Raw genomic sequence first — 21,696 nt, 5'->3', positions numbered from 1 at the left:
CTCCCAACTGCTGCTTTTTGTTTTAGTTTTCATTTGGTTTTCGTTTTCATTTCTTTCTTGCCTTCCTTTCTTTGCTTTGGACTCGGGCTGAGAAGTTAGGTTGAGCAAGAGTTGAGCGGTGCAGAGTGCTGATAGGGTGGGTCTGGGGGCACTGGGCCCAACTGGTGTCTTCAGCATAGGGCTGTGCTATCCCTGGGGCAGCGTGTTCTCATAGCTGTACTCTGGCCTGCTGCAGCTGTGCCCCAGCATGACCTCTGTATGGTTCTGAAGGGTCTGGCTGCTCTTGGGGAGTGGTAGGGACAGGTCAGGCCAGGAAAACACTGCAGATGCAGGCTCTATAAAAGTGAGCTGGGCTGTGTGGGTATGGGAATCTCAGTAATCCTCCTGTCCATCTACAACTGGACTTGGAGACTGTGCTGGGCTGGAGCAGTGGGCACAAGAAACCCAACCCCACAATCTTTCAGTGTCTGGTGTGGGTGAATTATGCTGTAGTTGTATAGTGGGTGATACCGGGAAGACCCTGTGAGAGTGAAGTGTTGGATCAGACTGCCTTATCCCTGGCAGTGTTCAAGGCCAGATTGGTGGGGCTTTGAGCCACGGGTTTAGTGGAAGGTGTCCCTGCCCATTGCAGGGGGTTGGAACTGTATGATCTTTAAGGTCCCTTCTAACCCATTCTGTGAAATGCCTCACCTTCTGGGCTGTGTGAGGCAGCACAGGCTTGTTTACAGTGTCGTTGGCAGCAGGGTAGGATGCATGCTGGAGAATGCAGCATTCAGCAGGGATTGAATTCGGCCAGAGATGGCTCCTGAGGGCTGCTCCAGCCTGCACTGGCTGCCCAGCTGTATCTGGGGTACCAAGCTAGCAGAGGTTTGGTGGTGGGATCCTGGGATGCAGGCTGGGATTTGTCTGCTTTAACTAAACCAGAATTGCTGTAATTTCACCTAGACCTCTACTGCTTAGCTCCTAATATTCCCTCAACTCATCATTCCTCTCTAGAGCACTGGAGCTCTGAAAAGCTCAGCTGGCTCTGCCAGGTGTGTGGAGGCTGTTTGCATGGAACCTGCCTTGTATCTGTGCCTCCCAAACCCTCACCTGGGTGACTGCACTGACCGGGGTTTGTGCTGAAGCCTTGCCAGATGCTCTCGCTTCCTTCTCTCACGGTGCAGTTCCTGGCAGTTAACATTAAGATGCTGGGGGGTTATTTTTATTTTACTTAAAGAAGAAACCCTTCAAAAAAAAAAACAAAAACAAGAGGAATTGTGTATTCAGTGTGCTGGTCACAGCTCTTCCTGATCCCCAGCAGCAGCCAGGTCACTTACTCTGTTTGCACCTGTGGCAAAGAAGCTCAAAAACTCTCCTTGTCCCTAATTATCCAGCTAATCGTGGTGCTAGCTGATAGCTTATCAGATTTACTGCCTCAGTTCACGGGCAGTGTCCAGCCCTGCCTGTCACGTGCCTGGGTGATGGGATGCTCTTAGCACTCTGGAGGCCAGTGCTAGTTTTAATTAGCAGGTGCTCTGATGTCCCTGATGGGATGTAACAACACAGGAGCAGCAAACAGCGCTGCTTTGTTGTGCAGCACCAGGAGCTGTGCTGTCTCTCGTCGTGGCTGCCTGGTGCGTGGCTTGTGCACCATGAGAGGCTCCGGTGATGTGCGATTTGAGGTGATCGCAGATTTGTGAGGCAAATTATTGAAATCAGTTTCTGCAGCTGAGGAGCTGGTGAGAACCAGCTCTGTGTCACCGACACATGGGGACCCTGCGCACGCAGCTGGTGGGGAGGCCCCTGTGCAGGGTGGTGTTTGGGGGACCAGTGACCTTACTGGTCCCCACTGCAAAGCAGGACCTGACCTACAGCCTGCAGCTTCCCAAGACCTGGGGGTCTTGGGTAGTAGGGTCCTCTTGGATCTGGCACGTGGGTAAAACCAGTGGCTGCTTGCAGCCAGACAGACTGGCAGTGGGTAGAGCATGGCGTAGTGTGGGGTGAGGCAAGCGCAGGCTGGGGAGCCTGCCAGCTCCACAGCTCCTGGTCCTTGCCCGGCTGCCATGAGCCCTATGGCCACTGCTGATGGAGAAAGCAAAGCTGGCTCCCTCGCCTCCAGCTGTGCAGGGCAGCCCTGGTGTTTCCGTACCCTGTCTTTATCCCATCGTGTCTGGGTGTCAGGGAGGTCTGGCAGCCCTCTGGATGTGCTTCCGTGTCTTCAGTGCAGAGGGCAGAAGCTCCCTGGCTGCAGAGCAGAGAAGGGTGACAGGCTGGTCCCAGCACTGGGGACTGAGAGTGGGTACAGCTCAGTGCATGGGCCACTGCAGGAATCCCTCAGCCCCACTGCTTGGTCATCAAATCCCAGCCAATCCCCAAGCTCCAGCACAGCCTAGCAGCCAGTCCCATGCTGCCACCTGTTTATCCCTTCGCCCCCACACTTCCCTCCCCCCCTCATGCTGTCTCCACCAACCACAGTCAAGCAGCACCAAGGCCTGACCAATCCCAGCCTGCCACCTGGCTTTTCCCCTCAGCCAACCATGTGCCTCCACATGTCTTTGCTGCTGCCTCACCCTTCACAGCAGCAGCTCACCAATCACAGTGTGAGGGAGACTGCACTGAGCCAATCCGAAGCTGCCTCCTGTAAATTGTGCCAGCCAATCAGGGACAGCCACACCTCTCCAAGGGGTATAAAGGTCCCTCAGTGGTGGGACTCTGCATGTGTTTGAGGCTGTTACTTGGTGGAGGAGTGATGTGTCTTTGAAAGCTTCCTGCCTGTGAGGTCCTAGAGGGGCTTGAAGGTGGCTCTGCATCTCGTTTGGTGCCTGATGCCACATGGGGCCTTCTGGGGGATTCCAAAATGCTGCAGGGATTGCTTGCCTGGATGATGTCTTGGGCTGGAACTGGGAGCAGGTACCCCTCCACAGGGGAAGGCTTGCAGGAGTTGTTCCTGCTGAAGACATCCCTGAGGATCTTAGAAATGGTCTTCCTGGTGAGCCAGCCTTATGTGGGAGGCAGCCTGCTGGGACCTGGGGGCTCCCACCTACCTCTGGTGTGCAGAAGATGATCTCCACCACTGCTTGGTGACCAGAGTCAGGCTCTGCAGGGTGCTGAAGCCATGGGACTGGAAGTGAAGAGCATGCAGCCATTGTGTGCCTTTAGGCATGGTGTTGTGATGCTTGGTCCTGACCTAGAGCTTCTCAGGTTCCATGATCAGCTGTAACCTGTGGAGCAGAAAAACATGTGCTGCTGTCCTTTGCCTGCAGATGTGACCTGTGTGATGTGGGTGGTTGGAATCCTCATTGGGCTGCTGATCACACTGGTCCTGGAGATCATGGATAAGACTGACTGAAGCTGTTCTGAGTGTGCTAGCTGGCTGCTGAGCACTGAAGATAGACCAAGTAGCTCCCAAACGTAGCTGTCAGGAAAGCTGCAGGGTGGCACATACAAACCTGGAAAGACTTAGGCTATGTGATGTGTAGAGGTGACTGCTTTGACCAAGGGCAGCCCTTCCCAAGGACTCTGCTTTGGCTGGCCCTTTAATGGAGCAACAATGTCCAGTGTGTGTCCAGGTGAACTGAGAGAGCATCCACGTGGCTGACCCAAAATATGATGCGCGAGCAGAGCTGTACAAAGGAAGATCATAGCCAGTGTAACTGGTAGGGCTGAGCTCATGCCCTGCAGGCAACTGGACTGGGTCTGGACCTATCTTCAGTTCTGACCTCCTGCCCGTATTAGGTTAGGGCCTGTTTCATCAGCTCAAGCTTGTAACTGCACCAGTTGTAGCTTTGTTAGCCTCATCCAAAACTCTTCTTGTTGCATCTTGACAACTTTCATGAAAATTGGAGCACCTTGAGGGCTTGGTGGAGAACTTGTCTGTAGGGAATGCAGGACTTGGACTCCAAATTAGACATGGCCAGGGTTCCTAGTGCAGTTTGTGTCTGAGCAAATAATTGGCATCTGCTTAAGAGTCTAATGAGTGAAACTGCCTTCCAGGCACAAATCCTCAAGATCACAAACATAGAAGTGCTTTTGCAGCATAGCTGTTAAACATGAAGAGCTGTTCCTCTGGCAGAGCAATTGCCACCCAACTCAGGGTGTGAGGTGTCCTGGGGGAGAAGACCCCTCAGGAGCAGGCTGGGGAAGCCCAGGGCCATTGATCAATCTTGTCTCATCCCACACAGCAGCAGGAAAGCCCAGCCCATGCTGAAGGGTAGATGTGGGAGATCTAGTTCCTGTCCTGTCACTGGCTACTATGTCCCCCTCAGTGAGCCAGGGCAGCTCTGGTGCTGTAACTGACTTGGCAGTTGGAAAAAAACTGGCAGTCCCCAGCCCAGTGGAGGTCCTCAAGCTCTGAAACCCAACTGAATGCTAACACCTGCTGCCAGATCTCACTGTGACCACCACCCCAGTTCTTCCATGCTTTGGGGTGGTAGCCTCAAAAAGGGGAGCAGAGCTGGGTTGCCAGTGACTCCTACACAGACACTGGCAATCCTCCATCCTCCCCTGCGCCAGTGGCTGCTCCATCTTGTCTGGCTGAGCTGACCCTCTCCAAAGGGCAGGAGAGCAGGAAAAGGGGCTGTGGGGGACCCTCAGGTTTGCAGATGCCAAGGAAGGCCATGGCTTCTGTTCACGGCCAGCTGGACCGCCCTCGTGGGAGGCAGCCAGTGGCAGTGGGCTTGGAGGCCAGGAGTAGACTTGGGAGGAAGCGGTGAGTGCTGTGCTTCAAAGCAGAGTGTGGATCTGGAGAAGCTCTTGCCCCCGTTATGTAGGAAAGCACAATGCAAAGGAGACAGCTGGGGAGTGAGAAAGTCCAACCCAATTAGCCCTTAGAGAATCCATGGGGATGGGGACCTCAGGCTGTTAATCCAGAGGAATGGGGTATTTGCATGTGTCCTTTCCCACTCGGGAGGGAGGCCTGAAGGTAAGGGGCTCTGCCTCTCTCTGTATACCAGTTGGGTGTTAGGTGGGGATGTGGATCCTCCAGCTCCCTTTGTGCATGGGGTGCTCCAAGCTCTGTAGGCACCAATCTCTTCTTTGCTGCAGGCAGAGCAGGCTTCTGGCCCTGGTCTTTCAGGGAGCTGGAAACCAGCACACCTCTTTCATGACTTAGGCAGGAGGTGCAAGGGGTGATGCAGCTTGTGTACATGGCTGGAGATCTGCATGCTCAGTTGGTGTGAGACCGGTGGGCACTACTGAGGGGGACAACCCACAGCAAGTACGAGCCGTCCCCTCTGCGGTGAGCAGCCGAGGCACTGCCAGACCCTGGGTCCACAGGCAGAGAAGGGATGTGGCTCCAAGTTGCCTGGCAGGCAGTGTGGTCCTGCCTGGGTCTGGGGAGCCTATGGAGGCTGCCCAGGGTTTGCTACACCACCAAGTGTGACCCCAAAGGCAGCATGGGGTCCTGGAGTGGCCCCTGGCTGCTGTGGGGTTCAGAGCCAGCAGCCTCGAGCCCTGGCAAGTCAAACCACAGCCATTGATTTGACATCCCCTCCCAGCCCTCCTTATCCCCTGAAGGTGAGGATGCTGTTTCCCTGGGGACACTCTCAGCGCAAAGGCTGATCTCTAGGATGGGGACCTCCGGGGGAGGGAGGAGGTGAGCAGCAGGCAGGAGCAGGGAGCACAACTTTGCTATGGGAAGGGGTGAACAAGAAGCACCTACTGGAGCTGCTGCACCATGGGGGGGCTGTGGGGCACCCCACAGTGCAGGCTGGTCCCAGCAAAGGCTGGGGGCTACGTTCAGCTGTGGGAGCCCCATAGCGCTGTTAGCTGTGGCCTTGGGCTCTCAAGGCTTCTTGAAGTAGGGACAAAAGAGGGACGAAAGGCAGGAGCAAGGCATGGGGGTGTCAGTCTTGCGGGAGGTGCTGGCACACCTCACCCTGGCCCTTACTTTGTGCCTGTCAGTAACCCTGCGGCTCTGGGCTGGCAGAGGGTTCGGTGTACGTGGTCCAGCACAAGGGCTGCTCTCCTGGGATGGAGCTGGTGGCATGTCCCATCCCGGCTGGCCCCGCAGCCGGCCTGCCCGGGGCTGATCGGCCAGAGCTGCCCCTCCGTGGCTCCCCTGAGGCCGTGCCCGACGCGGGGGCCTAAAGCCGGAGTCCTTCCCGCCCGGGCGCCGGCGCTGTGCATGCGCTGTGCGGTCCAGGCCGTACGGCTGTATTGCAGCGCCATCTAGTGCTGTAGGATGGGGAAGCCCAGCACCCCAACATCCCGGCAGACCCGGGAGCTACGGCAGCACCGGGGGGACAGGCCAAGGCCAACCTGCCCGGAGACCCAAACATGCTGTTGGTGAGGACGGACGGGTGGCACAGCGTGTCCCCTGGCTTGGGGCAGCCGGAACTCGCCTCTGTTTCCCTGTGCCCTGCTCTATGTTAGGGAATATCCTGCGAGGATCCCAGGCAGCATCAAGAGGTGCAGATGTTTCCCTGTTTCTGAGCCTAATGGGTCTGCCTCACCTGTTGGTTTTGCCACTTCCTCCGATGGATATAAGGCTTCTGCCCAATCCTTGCGCCACTTTTGCTTCTCTATCAGCCGGATGACCCCAGTTCTGTAAGTCTCTCATTGCCAAGACCTTCATTCTCATAGCATCTCCCACAGTTTCCTGGTGCCCATCTTCCATAGCTGGTGTGAGCGTGACCCCTTCCCACAGCTTGTCACCATTCCCCTTTTACACACCTGAGGCAATGCCAACCCTTTCCAGCCTGGCTTTTGGGACACCTGGAGAGCTTTCTGTGGCACAGTCCTACTGTGCTCTCCTTCCCTGCCTCTGCGTCCCAGCTCATCCCCTCCCAGCTCTTCACCTCCCTCAGGTGCCTGCCACACTCCCTACCTTTCCTGGCACTGGGAGAGCAGGCTGGGGTTTGGCACAGAGCTGGGTGCCATAAGAATGGGAAGCTCTGCAAGAGGGGCTGTGGCGATGGCTTGCCCCACTCCCCTCCCACAGTGTGGGGTACCGGTGGGGAGCACTGGTGTGGATGTTGGATGTGCAGTGGAGTGAGGTGAGTGCTGAGTCCCAGTAGAGATTGCACCCAGATCCCATAGCACTGACAGGCTGATGGCCTGAGGCTCCCTAGGGCAGGAGTTTGGCACCTTCAGCTGAAAAGGGGCCCTTTGGCAGCCTCTGCCTTGGCTGCCCTCCTGCCTTTGAGGATGGAAGGGGCTGTGCCCAAGTGACCTGACAACCCTGAAGTCCTTTTGTCCAAACAGTTTGATGCCTGGCTGCACTGTTCTAGGGATCCAGGAGCGGGATCTGTGCCCCCCAAAAGGGGCAGAGGGACTTGAATCTTCCCAGCCCTCCTGTCGCCCTCCCAGTGCTGCTGGGGGAGGATGGAGCTGGTTGAGTTGGAACAGGACGGTCCTGGCCCTGCTGCTGCTGGCTGCCTGCTGCCTACCACCTGCCTGTGCTGCCTGCACTAGTAGGAAGGTAAGAGTAGCAAAGCAGGCACCGAACATAACGTGGCCCTGGGCTGTTTGTGCGCCTTTTGTTCACCAGTAACTTTTTCGTGAATCAGCTCATTAACCGCATTAGGACGGCTCTGCTTCCTGCCTGAGCGTTATCAGGCAGGGCAGATCTGGGGCACCGTGCCAGCGGGAGCCCTGCTCCACTTTGCTGGGAGCTCAGGCAGCCGAGATTCCCCGGTGGCAGCCGGGGTAGGTAACACGCTGATGGTGCTGGCTGTCGGCAGCGAGGATGTAAGAACCTAGTGCTTGCTGTGTGGTGGGGAGGAGCTGCCCTGTTCCCCCATTGCAGCACACAGGCAAGACCCCAATATGCCCAGGGTCAGGGTCCTGCTTTGCAGCAGCCCTCCCGGTGTTGTTCATTGCCATAGGCCATGCCCATGCTTCAGGGAGCCCCTGTGGTGTGATGGACCACAAAACCATGCAGAGAGCTCCCCTAAAGCCAAAAGCCCGTTGTGCATCACCCTCCTCCCATGCTGCCTCGCTGCTTTTGAACAGCAGATGTGCCAAACCCTAGCTGGGAGGGCTCCCAGGTGAAGGGCAGTGAGGGTCAAGCTTGCTTTGCACAAGCTTCACCCTGAATCTGTCCATGCCAGTTCCCCATTCTGTGAACAGCTCCAGCTCCCACTTGCTTCTCCATCCTTCCTCCATTTCCCAACGTGCCTCTGTTGCCTCTGGCTGTGTATGTGGGCTCCACAGGGCCACCCTGCTGTTGCTGCCAGGCTCCCCCCCAGTGTAGGGGGTGAGCCTTCTATGGTGGGGAGCAGTCTCCCAGGCATGTTCTCTGCCTTGAGGCTGTTGCAGAAACAAATGCCCACTGCATGCTGGTGGCTGAAGGCTCTTGCACACACCATGGGAGCTGCTGAGCCCAAAACACCCCGGCTGTGAAGAGTGAGCAGAGGAATCTGTGGGTCTTGGCTGGGATTCACTCACAATGGCTGCTGCTGCTGCTGCTGCTGCTGAACTAGGCCAGTTCCCTCTCCCCAGCACTGCTTGGCCAGTCTGAGGCCAACAGCTCCAGCATGTGCTGGGAAGCAGCATCTCCAGGTGAGCCAGGGTTTGTGCGAGTGGCTGGGCACTGGGAGTGGCCCTGCCTGGCGAGAGGCTCCTCGCCTGCCCCAGCCAGGTTCTAACCCCCAGAATTGCCCCGTTTGCCACCATGTGGCCCTCCCCTTGTGCAGAGCCCACGCATGTGGACCCCGCTGGGGGAAATTCCCCTGCTCAGAGATGCCTGCTGAGGCTGCAGGTTTCTGGGTGGGGACTTTTTTGGTAAATAAAAGGTGTAACTGCTGTGTTGCTCCTCGCACCCACTTCTCCCCCCACCAGCCTTTGCACAAAGGATGGCATGGGGCTGCCTTCACGCTGTGGTGAGAACCACCCTGGACACATGGGCAGTTGGTGGCACCCAGGTCCTGACCTCCTGCTCCTCTCTTGCCCCTTCCAGCCCCACTTTTCCCTTTGCTGGTGCTTTTGCTGGCCCCGTGTTAATTGCCCCATGCAAGGTAACTGAGAGCTGCCAGCACCACGCTCAGCAGCTGGGTACGGGCACGCTAAGAGCAGCCCATTAGCAGTGCCTCCTGCACCTTCTCTCAGTGCTCTCAAATGCCCCTTAGCCCTACGGGAGGGCACCCACAGCTGCTTGGGCCAAGCACAAGTTCCTGCTCCCAGCACCCGGGGGTCCTTCTCCCGGATTTGGGTGGTGTCAGGTCAGAGCACGCTGAGCTCTGCCCTACCGGGGCCTTTCTGCCACCAGATCGGGCCCCTGCGTTTGCTCCGACGGCTCTTTAAGGGAGGCTTAGCCCCGCGCTGGGAGATGCTGGGGAGGGCTGGGAGATGCCGGTCCCGGGGCGCGGGCCGGTGAGCTGCCAGCTATTTCCCAGGGAGCCACTTGAGGGCGGCAGTGACGCGCCGCAGAGCCGCCAACGCGGGTCCGGCCGGCTCCAACGGGGCGAGACGGACGAACTGGGACAGACCAGGCCGGAAGGGTGCGGGCGGGCAGGGAAGGGGCTCCGGGGCCACCCCGGGCTTCCTCAGGATTCGTGTCCCACCGGGGCCCTCTCCCAGGGCAGCCGGAAATATCTATCCTGGGAACATCTACTGGAACATCTCTGCTGGAATCGAGCTACCTCTCTCCAGACCACCCACTTTTTATACTTTCCCTTGTTGGATACCTTCTGTCTCCCCTCTGTGATAGAGATACCATCACTGGGTATCGTTCACGCTGGGTGCAGAAGGCAGTTTCAGCTGATCTCTGTGTAAAGGTTGGCCTAGCATGGGCCATGCTGAGAAGTCTCTGCCCCATGAGTCCAGCAGGCTGAAACCCATCAGCGAGGTCTCATGCAGAAGCTGCTAAATTGGCTAACACTCTCCTCATGGGGATTAATGGTCCAGCTTCAATTCACCTCAAAAAAATTTATGCTGTATTCCTCCCATGTACTCCCAGTGGCTGAACTCAGGATCCGAGGTGATGCATTTCATTTCTCTGTGGTGCCTGTGAATTGCAAGCCCAGGCTGATCAGGGTGTCAAGCGATCATAAAGCTGCCCGTGATAGCTTAAGAGCAGAAGCTGGAAATGCCTTCTTCACAAGATTAGCATGTGCTAGAACTACTAACAACAGGGGGGAAAGAGTAGCAGTAGGGCTTGAGGAGGCTGCTTTTGGTAGATAAACTGATGCCATGTGTCATTAAAGCTGCACAACGTGGGGATTGCTTGGCTCAGCCACTGCAGCCGCAGCTGTGCCTCAGTTTGCTTGGCAGGGCTGATGCTGGTGGGCTCAGGGAACATAGGTTTTCTGCAGGGATTCCTAGAAAGTTGGGAAAGCAGAACAGTGTGCAGTGCTGCTCAAGAAACAAGTGAGAGCAAACAGCACAAAATGCCCTATGGGACTGGTGAACAGAAATGAGGGTGAGGAGAAGCCTTGCTCAGAGCAGTCAGAAAACCTCTTCAACATGGGCAGCTGGAGGAGGAGAAATGTAACAAGGATCAGCGGGGCACGGGAAGTCCTGTTCTGCTGCTGGCTTAAGCAACAGCAGTTCGTGGCTGCTGCAAGTCATTTTTGTAACAGAAAGGAAAATGCACAGAGCTTCCCTTCTTTGGACGGTAGGAATGTTTTAATTGAGAAAGTTGTTTTAATTACATTAGGTGATATCACAGTCTATTTTACAAGTTCAGGTAAGAGGATGTGTGGACCAATTACACAGGAATCCAGTAAAAGGTTAAAAACCTACAACATGAGAAAAATGAAAAGGTTAACTTAATCCCCCCAAAATGAAACGCATTGAGAGTTTAGTGTGAGTGGAAATGGGAGATTATACCAGGATCCAGAGAAGTACAAAGGATGAGACTAACATAATTTACAGTATTGGTTCTCCATGACCATCGGTTTGCCCGTGTTCAGAGACAGCCTCTTTTCCCCAGTGCATCGCTGAGCAGCTGGTCCTGTCTCTGAGGGTTTGGTCTGGTCTTGTCAGAGGAGAAAGCAAAATAACTGATGGGCAAAGGTCACAACCCACGTTGAGCTGGTCCCCAGGGGTCACCGCCTACAGGAGTGTCTTCCACTGGATAGTCGGGGGGTTCTGCACCAAGAACTGTATGGAGGAAAACTAAAACAGCTCCAAAAAGCCCCATCTCAAATGTAGAAAAGTCTCACTCTGGAAGTGCTTACGAGAAGATCGTCATCATAGAATTTGGTTTCTATAATAACATTACCACTGTGGAAGGAAAAGAGGAGAGAGAAGAGGTGTTAGAAGATTGCAAGACAGTAGAAAATGACTGCTCCTCTCTGTGCTCTCACAACCCTGGGCTGTCACCTAACCCCCACGTAACAGGAACTTTGGTTCGGAGCCACATGCAATGATCACTGTGTCCTGATCCAGGGGTGGCTGGGGCCAAAGGAGCTCCCCACTGCATTCCTACATGGAGCAGTTCTCCCCATCTCTCTCATCACCCCTCCTCTGGGCACGGTACCCCACAGGCTGCAGAGGGCTCACAGCAAACATCTGCTCACATCTACTGCTAAAAATAAAGTATCAGTCCCAGCATGTTCAGGCCCCTCTCTCCTGCAGTCAATAGCGAAAACCAATGGGAATTCTTATTTTATTCCCCAGCTCTGTCCTCTAGTGCTCAGCAAGGTACTTCAACTTCCTGTGTCATTTCCCTCAAGGGTGCTTAAATGCAAACGCAAAAGCATATTTTATACAAACTGCAATGGAAGTGCAGTTTTGGGTGTGACAAAAGCTCTGGTAGTTTAACTTGCTGACTCTGAGATTTTGGTGGATAAAATTAAGAACTCTGAGGCCATTACAGCACCTGGACACCTGAGCAGTGTGATCTGACTGTGTCTAAATAACATAGCTCTGGAAAATCAATGCAGCAGTACCATCTTCACTGTGGCTCTTAGTATCTGTACCACTGGCAAAGCTGGACCTGGCAAGAGCATAAGTTTTTTGCTGTGGCATGGACAAAGTCTGAACTCAAATGTTGGAGAATGTTCTCAGTCCGATTGATATTCAGAAATCCTGCACACTAAGTATCACATCTCAATTCTTTCCTACTATGGAGACACTGAGACAAACACAAGGTTTTCGGAAATATCAGAAGGTGAGAGGTTCTCCAAGTCTTGGCAGCTGAAAAAAGCTGATTTCTTTGGGTCACAAAACCCCTTTTGGATTTCTTTGGGCTGGTGATTCTACTGAAAAGTCTCAAGAATGACTTTAGGACACCTCCGTGTATAGGAGATAGATCTTGGCTGCTCACTACAAGTCCACGCTCCAGGGAGAGAACGGGACACTGGAAAATCCTCAAGGTCACTTGAGTGAGAACTGGACTCTCATGACTCTCAGTCCTGAAAATGCCTTGAGTTCCTGAGATGGTCAAAACCAACTTGTCAGATGTCTTTCTTTCCTTACTCTGATTCCCAAATCTGGCTTCTGCTGTACTGACTGAGAGCCACCAGCTCTGGTAGCTGAGGATGTGTGTAGCACCTGTAAGGGTCTGAGCAGGTATTGTGCCAGGGAGCACTATTTGAACACTGATGCTCTCTTCTGAGACCACTGTCTCCTCTCTGCTGTGAACAGAAACCAGTGATGGTAATTCCTATCCTGGTGCCTTCTCTATGCAACTGGCTTTCTTCCAGACAGGGAATGAGAGGGAAAATGCTGGAGAGGGAGGTCTTCCAGAGGACTCAGCAACCTTGTGGTGAGACTGGCTGCTCCTGTCTGCCTCTTGTTGGCAGCAGGATTCCAATACCCTTCTGTCTCTGCTGGCAACGTGTTCCTCATGTACTTGCCAACACCCATCTAGCACTGCAGGGAAGGTGGCTTTTTGTCAGTGATTACAGCTTCCCAGGGGCCTCCCTCAAGGAGCCTTTTCTGTTTGTCCCCTTATGCCTGGCTGTCCACACTCAGAGTGGTGCCTAGCATGCGCCACTATGACACAAGCCCACGGGATTGCTCACTTGCTGACAACTCAATGTGCAAACAGCGGCCAGGACCAGATGTTTCTGAGGCAGGTGCATGAATACCATTACAGGTGACTGTAAAATGACTGTTTGCTATCTGTTAAGGACATTTTATCCCCAGATACAGGTCTGTGTGACTGAACGTATGGTTTATAAGCCAATGTAAAAGACACAAAACTTGGCAAAATGGTGGGGAGCTGAAACAAAATGCTACAGCAGCTCCTATGGGATGATATATTGCAAGAAAAATAGCCACCTTGGACACAAGTCAGTGATGAACAGCTAGATTTGAAAATGGCCCAGACATCTCGTTGTTCTGGTTTTCCTGGGTATTAAGCTGCAAAGCATTGTAAAATCCTTTCACGGTTCACCTTTCAAAAAAATAAAGCAACTCTAATAAAGGATCAGTTCCACTTTCTTCAAACTTTTATTACTATATTAATGCAAATTGGACCTATGGGAAAGAAGGTAATGAGGTTGGCTTAGCCCCTTTTATCTCTCAACAGCTAACAGTAGTGAGGGTGATCCAGAGTTGGTAGCAGCTCCCTCACTTCATTGTGACTGTAGCCCCCAAGGAAATGCCACACACTGCTTTTTCTCTGCCTGCTCTCAGATTCTGTATTCCCAAGGCACTCACGTTAAAACGTTAGCTGGCATCATCTGTGATTCAGGTGCTGCCTCTATCAAGGACTGCCAAGTGTTTGTGGAGTTAGGAATCACAAAACCGAATTCAAAGAACCATTCTGCAAAGTAAAAAGAAGATCCAGAGGTATTTGAAAGAAGATAAAATCCACAAATGACCCTTTTGCTTTTCACCTGATAGACTAAGGAAGTCCCTAGGCTGTCCTGCTATGCTGCCAATATTTTACATTTATATTACTTCGTACAGCTTAAACTGCACCAAACCCTGCCCTCCTCTTAGAGCAGATACTCCCTCTCTGAAACAGCTGATGGTAATGATAAAATCACACCACTTCCTTAGCATTCAGTGGAGACTACATCACACCTAATTGTGAGCAGGGAAACCACACTCCCACTCTTGCAGACATCCCCGGGATCCAGTTGAGATTAAGTGTACAACTGGCTGCCCAAAGACAAGGAGCTCAATGTTTTATCTCCCCCTCCTCCACCCCAGATCAAGAGTAATATCACAGTGAGGGAGGTCAGAGGTGCAGCTAAGGAGTCACAGAGACAGTACTCAGTGGTACTGCTGTAACCAAAGTAAACCAGAGGCTCCTTTAGTCCAGCCTCCAGTCTGGCAGTGGCCAGCACTAGGTGCTTATGAGGAAGACGCATGAACCCTAGTAATGAGTGACTCTAAAATAACCTGTTCCCTTGCCTCAGGCAGCCTGTGGTGGATTTATGCCTGAAGCATGATCACCCAGATTTTTTTCTTACATAACAAAGTGTTAATACACTTATGAAATGCTATCCCTAATGCTGTGCCCCATTAGTCTTGACAAGATGAGTGCCTCAGCGCTACTCTGAAAAATTAAAATCACCACGTTCAACCAGTTTCAGTTTCGTTAATCCCCGCCGCGATGGGGGTCCCTCCCTGTGCTGCAGCAGGACTGCTCAGAGCAGATGCGTACCTTCTAGACACTGCCCTTTGAAATAAACTTTCTGTTCCAGGCGGAATTTTTCCATTTGCTCTGCTGAGGAAAAGTTTAACTCCCGAGACACTGCTTTGCATTTCAGGATTTTTTTAGGAACTCGAGCTGTGAAACAGATAAAGAAGCATTATTTGGACACAATAGAATCATAGAATCAACTAGGTTGGAAAAGATCTTCAAGATCGTCAAGCTCAACTGTTACCCCAGGACTGTCAAGCCCACCACTAAACCATGTCACTAAGGGCAAACTGATCTCCCCTCATGATCTCCAGTCACAGCCACTCCTCATCTACCCCCCACAATGGCTCACACTGTATAGCTGCCACCTCTACCCCTTATGGCCATCCCTCATCTCCCCATAAGATCTCCCCTCATGGCCACCCCTCACAGCCCATGGCTGCCCCTGCTCTCACCTCACGATCTCCTCTCACAGGCACCCCACCACTCCCCTCATGATCTTCCCTCATGGCTGCCCCTGCTCTCCCCTCAAGCCATCCCTCATGGCCATCCCTCCTGTCCCCTCACGATCTCTTCTCATGACCGCGCCAAGTCTCTCCTCATGATCTTCCCTCATGCCCACCCTTGCTCTCCTGCCACAATCTCTCCTCATCCTTCGTGGCCACCCCTGCTCTCCCCTCATGACCACCCCACCTCTCTCCTCATGATCTTCCCTCATGGCCACTCCTGCTCACCCCTCATGATCTCCTCTCAGAAACAACTTAGTTTTTACATTTGCAGGAGTGAAATCCAAGATGCAAATAGGTTAAGTACCTTGCCTAGAGCCAGGGATGAAACTTGTGACAGAACACCACTGATCTCTCAGATTCCTGGTTCTAAGCTGTTTATTAATAAACCTCACAACTCTTCAAGTTGAAAGATGAGATGCAACTTGTATTTCTTCTTCAGGAAGTGTGCTGAATATCACAAGCAGCCGAAGGGCTGCGTAGTACAGCCAGTGTGTTAGCCCTCCTCACTTCTCCTTCCCTTTCAGACTGTATATCCCCTGTGAACTACAAAGGGCTATTTCTGAAGCTCAGCAGCACTGTTTCAGCCACCTGACAGAGCTCTGGGAAGTTGTCCTGTACAAGTGTACAGAATGCCTGTCCCTCAAACACTGAGACCCACACAGGCAGTAAAGTCAGTACCAAACTAGAGCTTAAGAGTAATTTGGCAATCCAGGGTTTCTGGGCTCTTGCAATTGGTGAGACACCAACAGCAAATGGCAAACTGTACCTGGTAGATATTTCATAAGGCTTTTTTTATAAGTGAAGGAGTAAGAGAAGGGATGGTTTGGGAGCACTGATTAATATGCTGCAAGGTCCTAATCGGGAGAATAAAGGAGGGAGTCAATATACTAAAAATATCCCAAGCCTGTCATGCTTCAGTGGTGTGATTGTACATATTTCTTCCTGCATATTAGAAAATGTTTCATGTAAATTTATTAGGAATAAAGAGGGGAGGGAATACAGCTGGCATGTGCTTTATGAGCCAAACTGTTCTTAAATGGAAAGCATATCAAAACATCCATAAGCAGACAGCAGGCTGCTGTTTAATCAAAGGAAGAGTCTACCAAACCCCAGCCAAATCCATCTGATGTGGAACAGTTTAATGGAGTAGAACTTTGATGAGAAACCAATTTAGAGAGCTGGAGGGATAGGGTATGTAAGCTACCATCCTATCCCATGGAGAAGTACACAGCCCATGGTCTGTTAAAAACAAATTAAATAAAATAAAGAAGTAAAAAGAAAAATTAAAAGTGTAAGAGAAGAATTTTAAATATAAAAGGTCTCTAATTATTTTTAATCCTTTTTGTTGTTTGGGTTTTTTTTTTAAGCACAGAAATCTGTATGGCACCATCCTTTACTGCCCTCACAAGTACAGACTACAGCCTGTTGTGAATAAATACCCCTTTGCAGTTAAGTGTAAAATGACTTGTTAAAACTATTCTGCAATTTAGTAACTATATTTCTTTCATCCTCAAGACAGACTGCTGAGAATGTTTGTTTTAATAGTGTAAAGCTACAAAATAAAAGGTTACTTTAGAAAAGTGGGGCTGTGTAGTCTTTAAACATCTGGTCTAAGAGATTTTATTTTATATTTATACCATCAAGCAGAAAATAATAATTGAAATTATTTATTTAAAACTCATTTTTCTTTCATACCTCTTCTTTTTCCATTAAAAAGACAGAAGAAGAGAAAGCAGTTTGATTTGCATCAGTTAGGTTCATATTAAACTATGCTGAAATGCAGGTAAGCATCAAATTTATCCTAAATTTACTACTGCTTTTTTTCTAACTTGAGTATATACTTATACCTGCACATTTATTTAAGCTAACACACGTTCAGTCAGATACTTAATTCTGGTTAGAAAGTGATGAATGACACATTTCTTATTTACTAAGCAAATCATTTTGGGTACAACCACGTTTACTTAGAAACTGAAATTCTATTAAAATATCTGTATCATGTTTTCATGTAGGTTAATGAAACTACCTTAAATATTTGGGGCATATAAGAAAGGAAGCTATCTTAGCCAAATTTATTTTATATTTCAAACTACATCTTTTCTTACATAATGAAAGGATTATTTGTATTTTCTGAATGAAAGCTGGCTCTGGTGACTGGGAACAACACTGGCAATTCTACAAGTGCTAGACCTCAGCAGCTTACTCCATTATGTGCTTGTATAGCAGAAGAAAACAAACTTCATGGATTTGCATCTCCCAGATTGCCTCCCACTTTTGAATGCACTGTCAGTGAATTGAGCTGACCGGCTACATAGAAAAGCTCCTGCTGTCAAAAGCTGGTTTAGAAGGTTAATACCAGTTTCAGGTGCTCAGGCAGTGATTTCCACTATTTGTAGTAGTTTAATGTTCCAACTTCAGCAGAAATCCAATACCATGTTAATATTCCTTTTATTTAATCTAAGTGGTAAGTTTTACGTAGTAATACAGTATCATGATTTAAAACTTAAGGGTTTATTTTTTAAAGAAACTTGTACTTAAATCAAATAGAAGTCCTGTTTAAAAAACAAACAGAATCCCATTTCAAGGAAATGCAATTTATTCATTCTGCTATATATGTGATTCTTTGTGATGTCTAGACTGCGATTTGCCCTGAATGGCCACAGAACACACACAAGTACTATATAATGACTTTGAGACATACATGGCCAACATTTGAGAGGAGATTTAGATTAGACATTAGGAAGTTCTTCCCTGTGATGGGGGTGAGACACTGGCACAGGCTGTCCTGAGAAGCTGTGGCTGCCCCATCCCTGGAAATGTTCAAGGCTAGGTTGGACGGGGCTTTGAGCAACCTGGTCTAGTGGAAGGTGTCCCTGCCCACAGCAGGGGAATGGAACTGGATGAGCTTTAAGGTCCCTTCCAACCCAAGCCATTCCATGGTACTATGATTCTGTTTGTCCTCACTGTTTCTGTTGCAGGACTATACCAGAATCACATTTCACTATAGCTTCTTTTAATTCATAGTCAGATAATCCTCCTTTGTTGGACACCTCTCCCTTTTCTCAGCTCTTAGCCTATTTATTGAGAATAATCTATCCATCTCAGCCTTCTTTTCTCACTAAGCCATACAAGTACATCTTTTTTCCTCTCTTCTCCTAAGGAAGACCATTCTCCCATCTGTAATCTTTTCAGTGGCTTCTCCTAATAGCTCTTCTCTGCACCTGTTCCAGTTTGCAGTCATCCATCTTCTAAATGGATGAGTGAACTGCACACCACATAAGGTCTTAACAATTCCTTCTACCATGGGCATTAATCTCATGCCAGAGTATGTTTTAATTAATTCCCCAAGCTACTCTAATGGAGGTGAGGGTTCCTGTTTTATATGTGAGGAAAATCTGAGACACAGTGAGGTGATATGATCTGCCAAAGTGAGAAAGATGGCAGGAGGGAAATGAGGCAACACAAAAACCCCTCCTGAGACACAGCTCCAGCTGTCCTTCCTGCCCCAAAGCACACCTTCCTGCAGTTTGCATTGAACCACAGCAGCTCAGTGCTCTGTCAAGACAGACCTAAGAGGATTTAAAGACTAGCCATGCATCCAAGAAGCAGCTTTTACAGCACAAAGTCTGGCAAGACTGGGAATATTTTTAGCTGATTTTCTTCTGCTTTCTAGAGCCTGTTTCCTCATTTCTCCTAGGTATCCTATTACACAGTTATTTCTAGAAGGCAAAATACCACTAATCTGCAGTCTAAGAAATTCCATATTAAGATGATGAATTCCCACATTTCTTTTAAAAGATGTATTTCAATTGCTTTCCTACAGTTGTAGGTGTTTGAATATTTTTCTTTAATATAGATATCTTATATAATAGGCATAAGTAAGTATCTGCTAAGGTCTATTAGCAGAACTGTTTGCTGTTAGTGCTGGTAGGAGAATGGGAGTACAGGTTAGCAAGGCTGAAAGAAACAGCTTGGAAAATGCTTTTAGTTATCACTGAGTCAAAGCTCTGCTTTCCTCTAGCTCTGACCTGCATCTTCTACCCCTTGCATCAGGTCCCTCTTAAACTCCTGGTCTTATTAATGAACTGTTATCATGAATGTTGGCTGGGGACCAAATGAGAAGGTAACTTGTTTCTCTTGTGCCTTAAGTGGGCTTTGAAACCAGGTATATTGCTGGAAGACTACTGGATTCACAGAGTTTTGCCACAGATCTTCTGTATGCTCTCTGGGCAGAGGAAGATCTTTATATTCCGGCTGCCTCCTTCAGATACAGCAGATTTTCCAAATTATGGGAAAGGTAAGTCCTAGTAGTGACAGGCAGAACTCAGTCTTTGATGTTTAACCAAAAATAAATCAATGTCAGCAGCAAAATTAAATGATCAATTCACTTACTGGAGATCAGCTACAGTACTCACATAATAGAAAAGTTAAAATTAAGTCAGTGAGGTCAGACTCTTCCCAGAGCCAAAGCAAAGCTCTTGGCAAGGGCCACTACCTATCACAGTGCTTTGTCACAAAAAAATAGGGAAGAGTAAGGGACTGTGAAGTCCTCTGCTAATCAGCAAGGACAGAGTAGAAGCGCAAGAGGCATTCTAGCAGTGGTAGAAGGGCAGGAGAACAGAGCAAACGTACCATGTGCACCATTTTAAAGCACAGGTCAAATTTAGTGTGTGGCCAGGCAGGGTAGTAACTGTACATGCTTCTTCCCCACTGGGTCTCCATTTGACCTCTACCTTGACTAAATCCTGTTGTTATACTGAGAAAAGTTAATATATTTTTATACTTTCCATTTTGGAACTAACACTTAACTTAGCAAATGTCAGCCAGTTACTCCTTACCCAGCTTGGTTCACTGCTTAGCATTGTTCAACTTGTCCATTTTGCCAGTCCCTGATTCACTACCATGCTTTTTTTGTGGAGTGTGTCCTCAGATTTTTGTGGTGGAAGCTCCTGAAGGTGTGAGGTCAAAGCCAGGACATCTGGTCCTTCAAAGCAGGGGTATGCTCACAACTCTGGTGACCTAGACATGCAGCACCACCCAGCCCCAAATGCACAATAAGGGCACACAGTACCTTCATGCTCCACTCCAGGTACAGACAGATCTTCTGTTCCTTGCCAAAGGATCTTCCCTGTTTCTGCATCCCGAAGGTTCATCCAGTTTCTGATTGGGAAGCCATTAAGGAAAAGAAGCTATCTACATTTCCTAAATGCTGTGCCTAGTATTCTTTGCTAAGCCCTGATATAAGCTGCTCCAGCTGAGTTTCAATCATATTTTCTGATTCTTAGGAGGCCAAGAAAAAGAGATGCTTTTTTCCCTGAAAATAAATGAACAAACCAACCCTTGACCAGAATGAATTCAACAAGAGTTGGATAGTCACAGATCTAATTTTCACTTTCAAATGAAGCTTGTTAACCTCATTTATCATTTTCCATTGCTTCTAAAGAATAAAGGCAATGCCACTGTGCTGCAGAGAAGCAAGAACATTGCTAACAACAGATAATTCTACACAAACAGCTGCTATTCTCTGGCATTCAAAAAATGCTAGGTAAAGAAATGATTCCTATAGAGCACTAGAAAAAGAGTAACACTCAACTGAGTTTGTTTTCCTAGCTTACAAAGTATTAATACAAAGGGTTGTTCTATTGCTGTTGACCTGGTAACTGCCACTCATGGGGAATTCTTCAGCTGCTGAGTGCTAAGCAAAGTGAGATCCTCTCTTTTCACTCTCAGCAAGTGCCAGCTTTTAAAAAACCCAGACCACTGAATTAGTCATTAAAGTTATAGGCAAGCATGACATACCAGTATTTTCAAAGGGACAATTAATAATTATCTTAAGCATACCTTTGAAAAATCTCTCCCATCACACAATTCACACATCGACATATCAGGACAAGGAGCCTGCATACCTGCCCCATGCCATTTGAATAGGAATACAGCCCAAGGTCCCACAACTGCCTCCTGCTCTGCAGCTCATCAGCGTGGCTCCAAGGAGTCACTGGCACAAACACAAACAGCCTGAATACAGCAGGATCTGCGAGTTACAGCTATGCAAATAAGTGCCTTTCCAAGTGTTTCCTTTTGCTGGTTTAGTGCAACCTTTGTACTCAGGACTTCCTAGACAAGAGACTGGAGACTATGTGGGAGAAGGGGAGAAGTCAACTGCTGAAGGAACTGACTGGGGAGGTAGAGAAACAGAAGAGTGACAATATGGACCTTGATGTAGGTATAAGTAGGAGCTATCAGAGATATGCATATTGAACTCATCCTCTAACATACACAGTTTCCAAGCAGACTCACACAAACTCGTCACATTGATCAAATTTTTCCAGAGCTCCAAGGAAGAAACAGATGCTTTAGCAAATTTTGCATTACAGAGTAACATTTGTTTTAAAATTATGTGTGTGGAGGAGGGAAGGGAAGGTGGCTGCTTCAGTGCAGATGTGAGCAGTTTCCCTTCCTGAAGGCTGGCCAGACTTTCTGTGTCCCACTGAAAGGGCAAGAGAGGGAAGAAAGCTGGGAATATGTGCACAGGGTCTGCTGACACAGGCATGGCATTGCAGCTTCCAAAACTTAGCAACAACAGGAAGAGGGAGCATCAGGCAGTCTGCTCAAGTCCTTCTAGACTTGTTCTGAAACACATAATAGCTACCATTGCTTCTGGGATTAAGGCAAAAGTGAAAGGAGAAGATGGAAAGCATCATTCTCGGAGGGCCCATATGC

At 49.6% G+C, this 21,696-nt stretch overlaps 1 protein-coding gene across 1 annotated transcript; it reads right to left on the bottom strand.

Moving 5' to 3' along the window:
• Positions 1–10,520: 10,520 nt before the first annotated feature.
• On the bottom strand, positions 10,521–20,136 carry PDE6D (phosphodiesterase 6D). The gene is made up of 4 exons (XM_062628975.1): positions 20,048–20,136; positions 14,489–14,614; positions 13,534–13,639; positions 10,521–11,148 (listed from the first exon to the last, which is right to left on the bottom strand). Exons 1-4 carry the CDS (start codon positions 20,127–20,129, stop codon positions 11,067–11,069), a joined length of 396 nt encoding a protein of 131 aa, XP_062484959.1. The 5' UTR covers positions 20,130–20,136; the 3' UTR covers positions 10,521–11,066.
• Between the last annotated feature and the right edge of the window lie 1,560 nt (positions 20,137–21,696).

This window comes from Pezoporus occidentalis, unplaced genomic scaffold (assembly GCF_034315485.1).
Source record: "Pezoporus occidentalis ecotype Australia unplaced genomic scaffold, CSIRO_AGI_Poc_V1 ctg327, whole genome shotgun sequence".
In the NCBI taxonomy this organism is placed as follows: domain Eukaryota; kingdom Metazoa; phylum Chordata; class Aves; order Psittaciformes; family Psittacidae; genus Pezoporus; species Pezoporus occidentalis.
The sequence above is the reverse complement of the archived record's forward strand: the minus strand, read 5'-3'. Positions and strand labels throughout refer to the sequence as shown.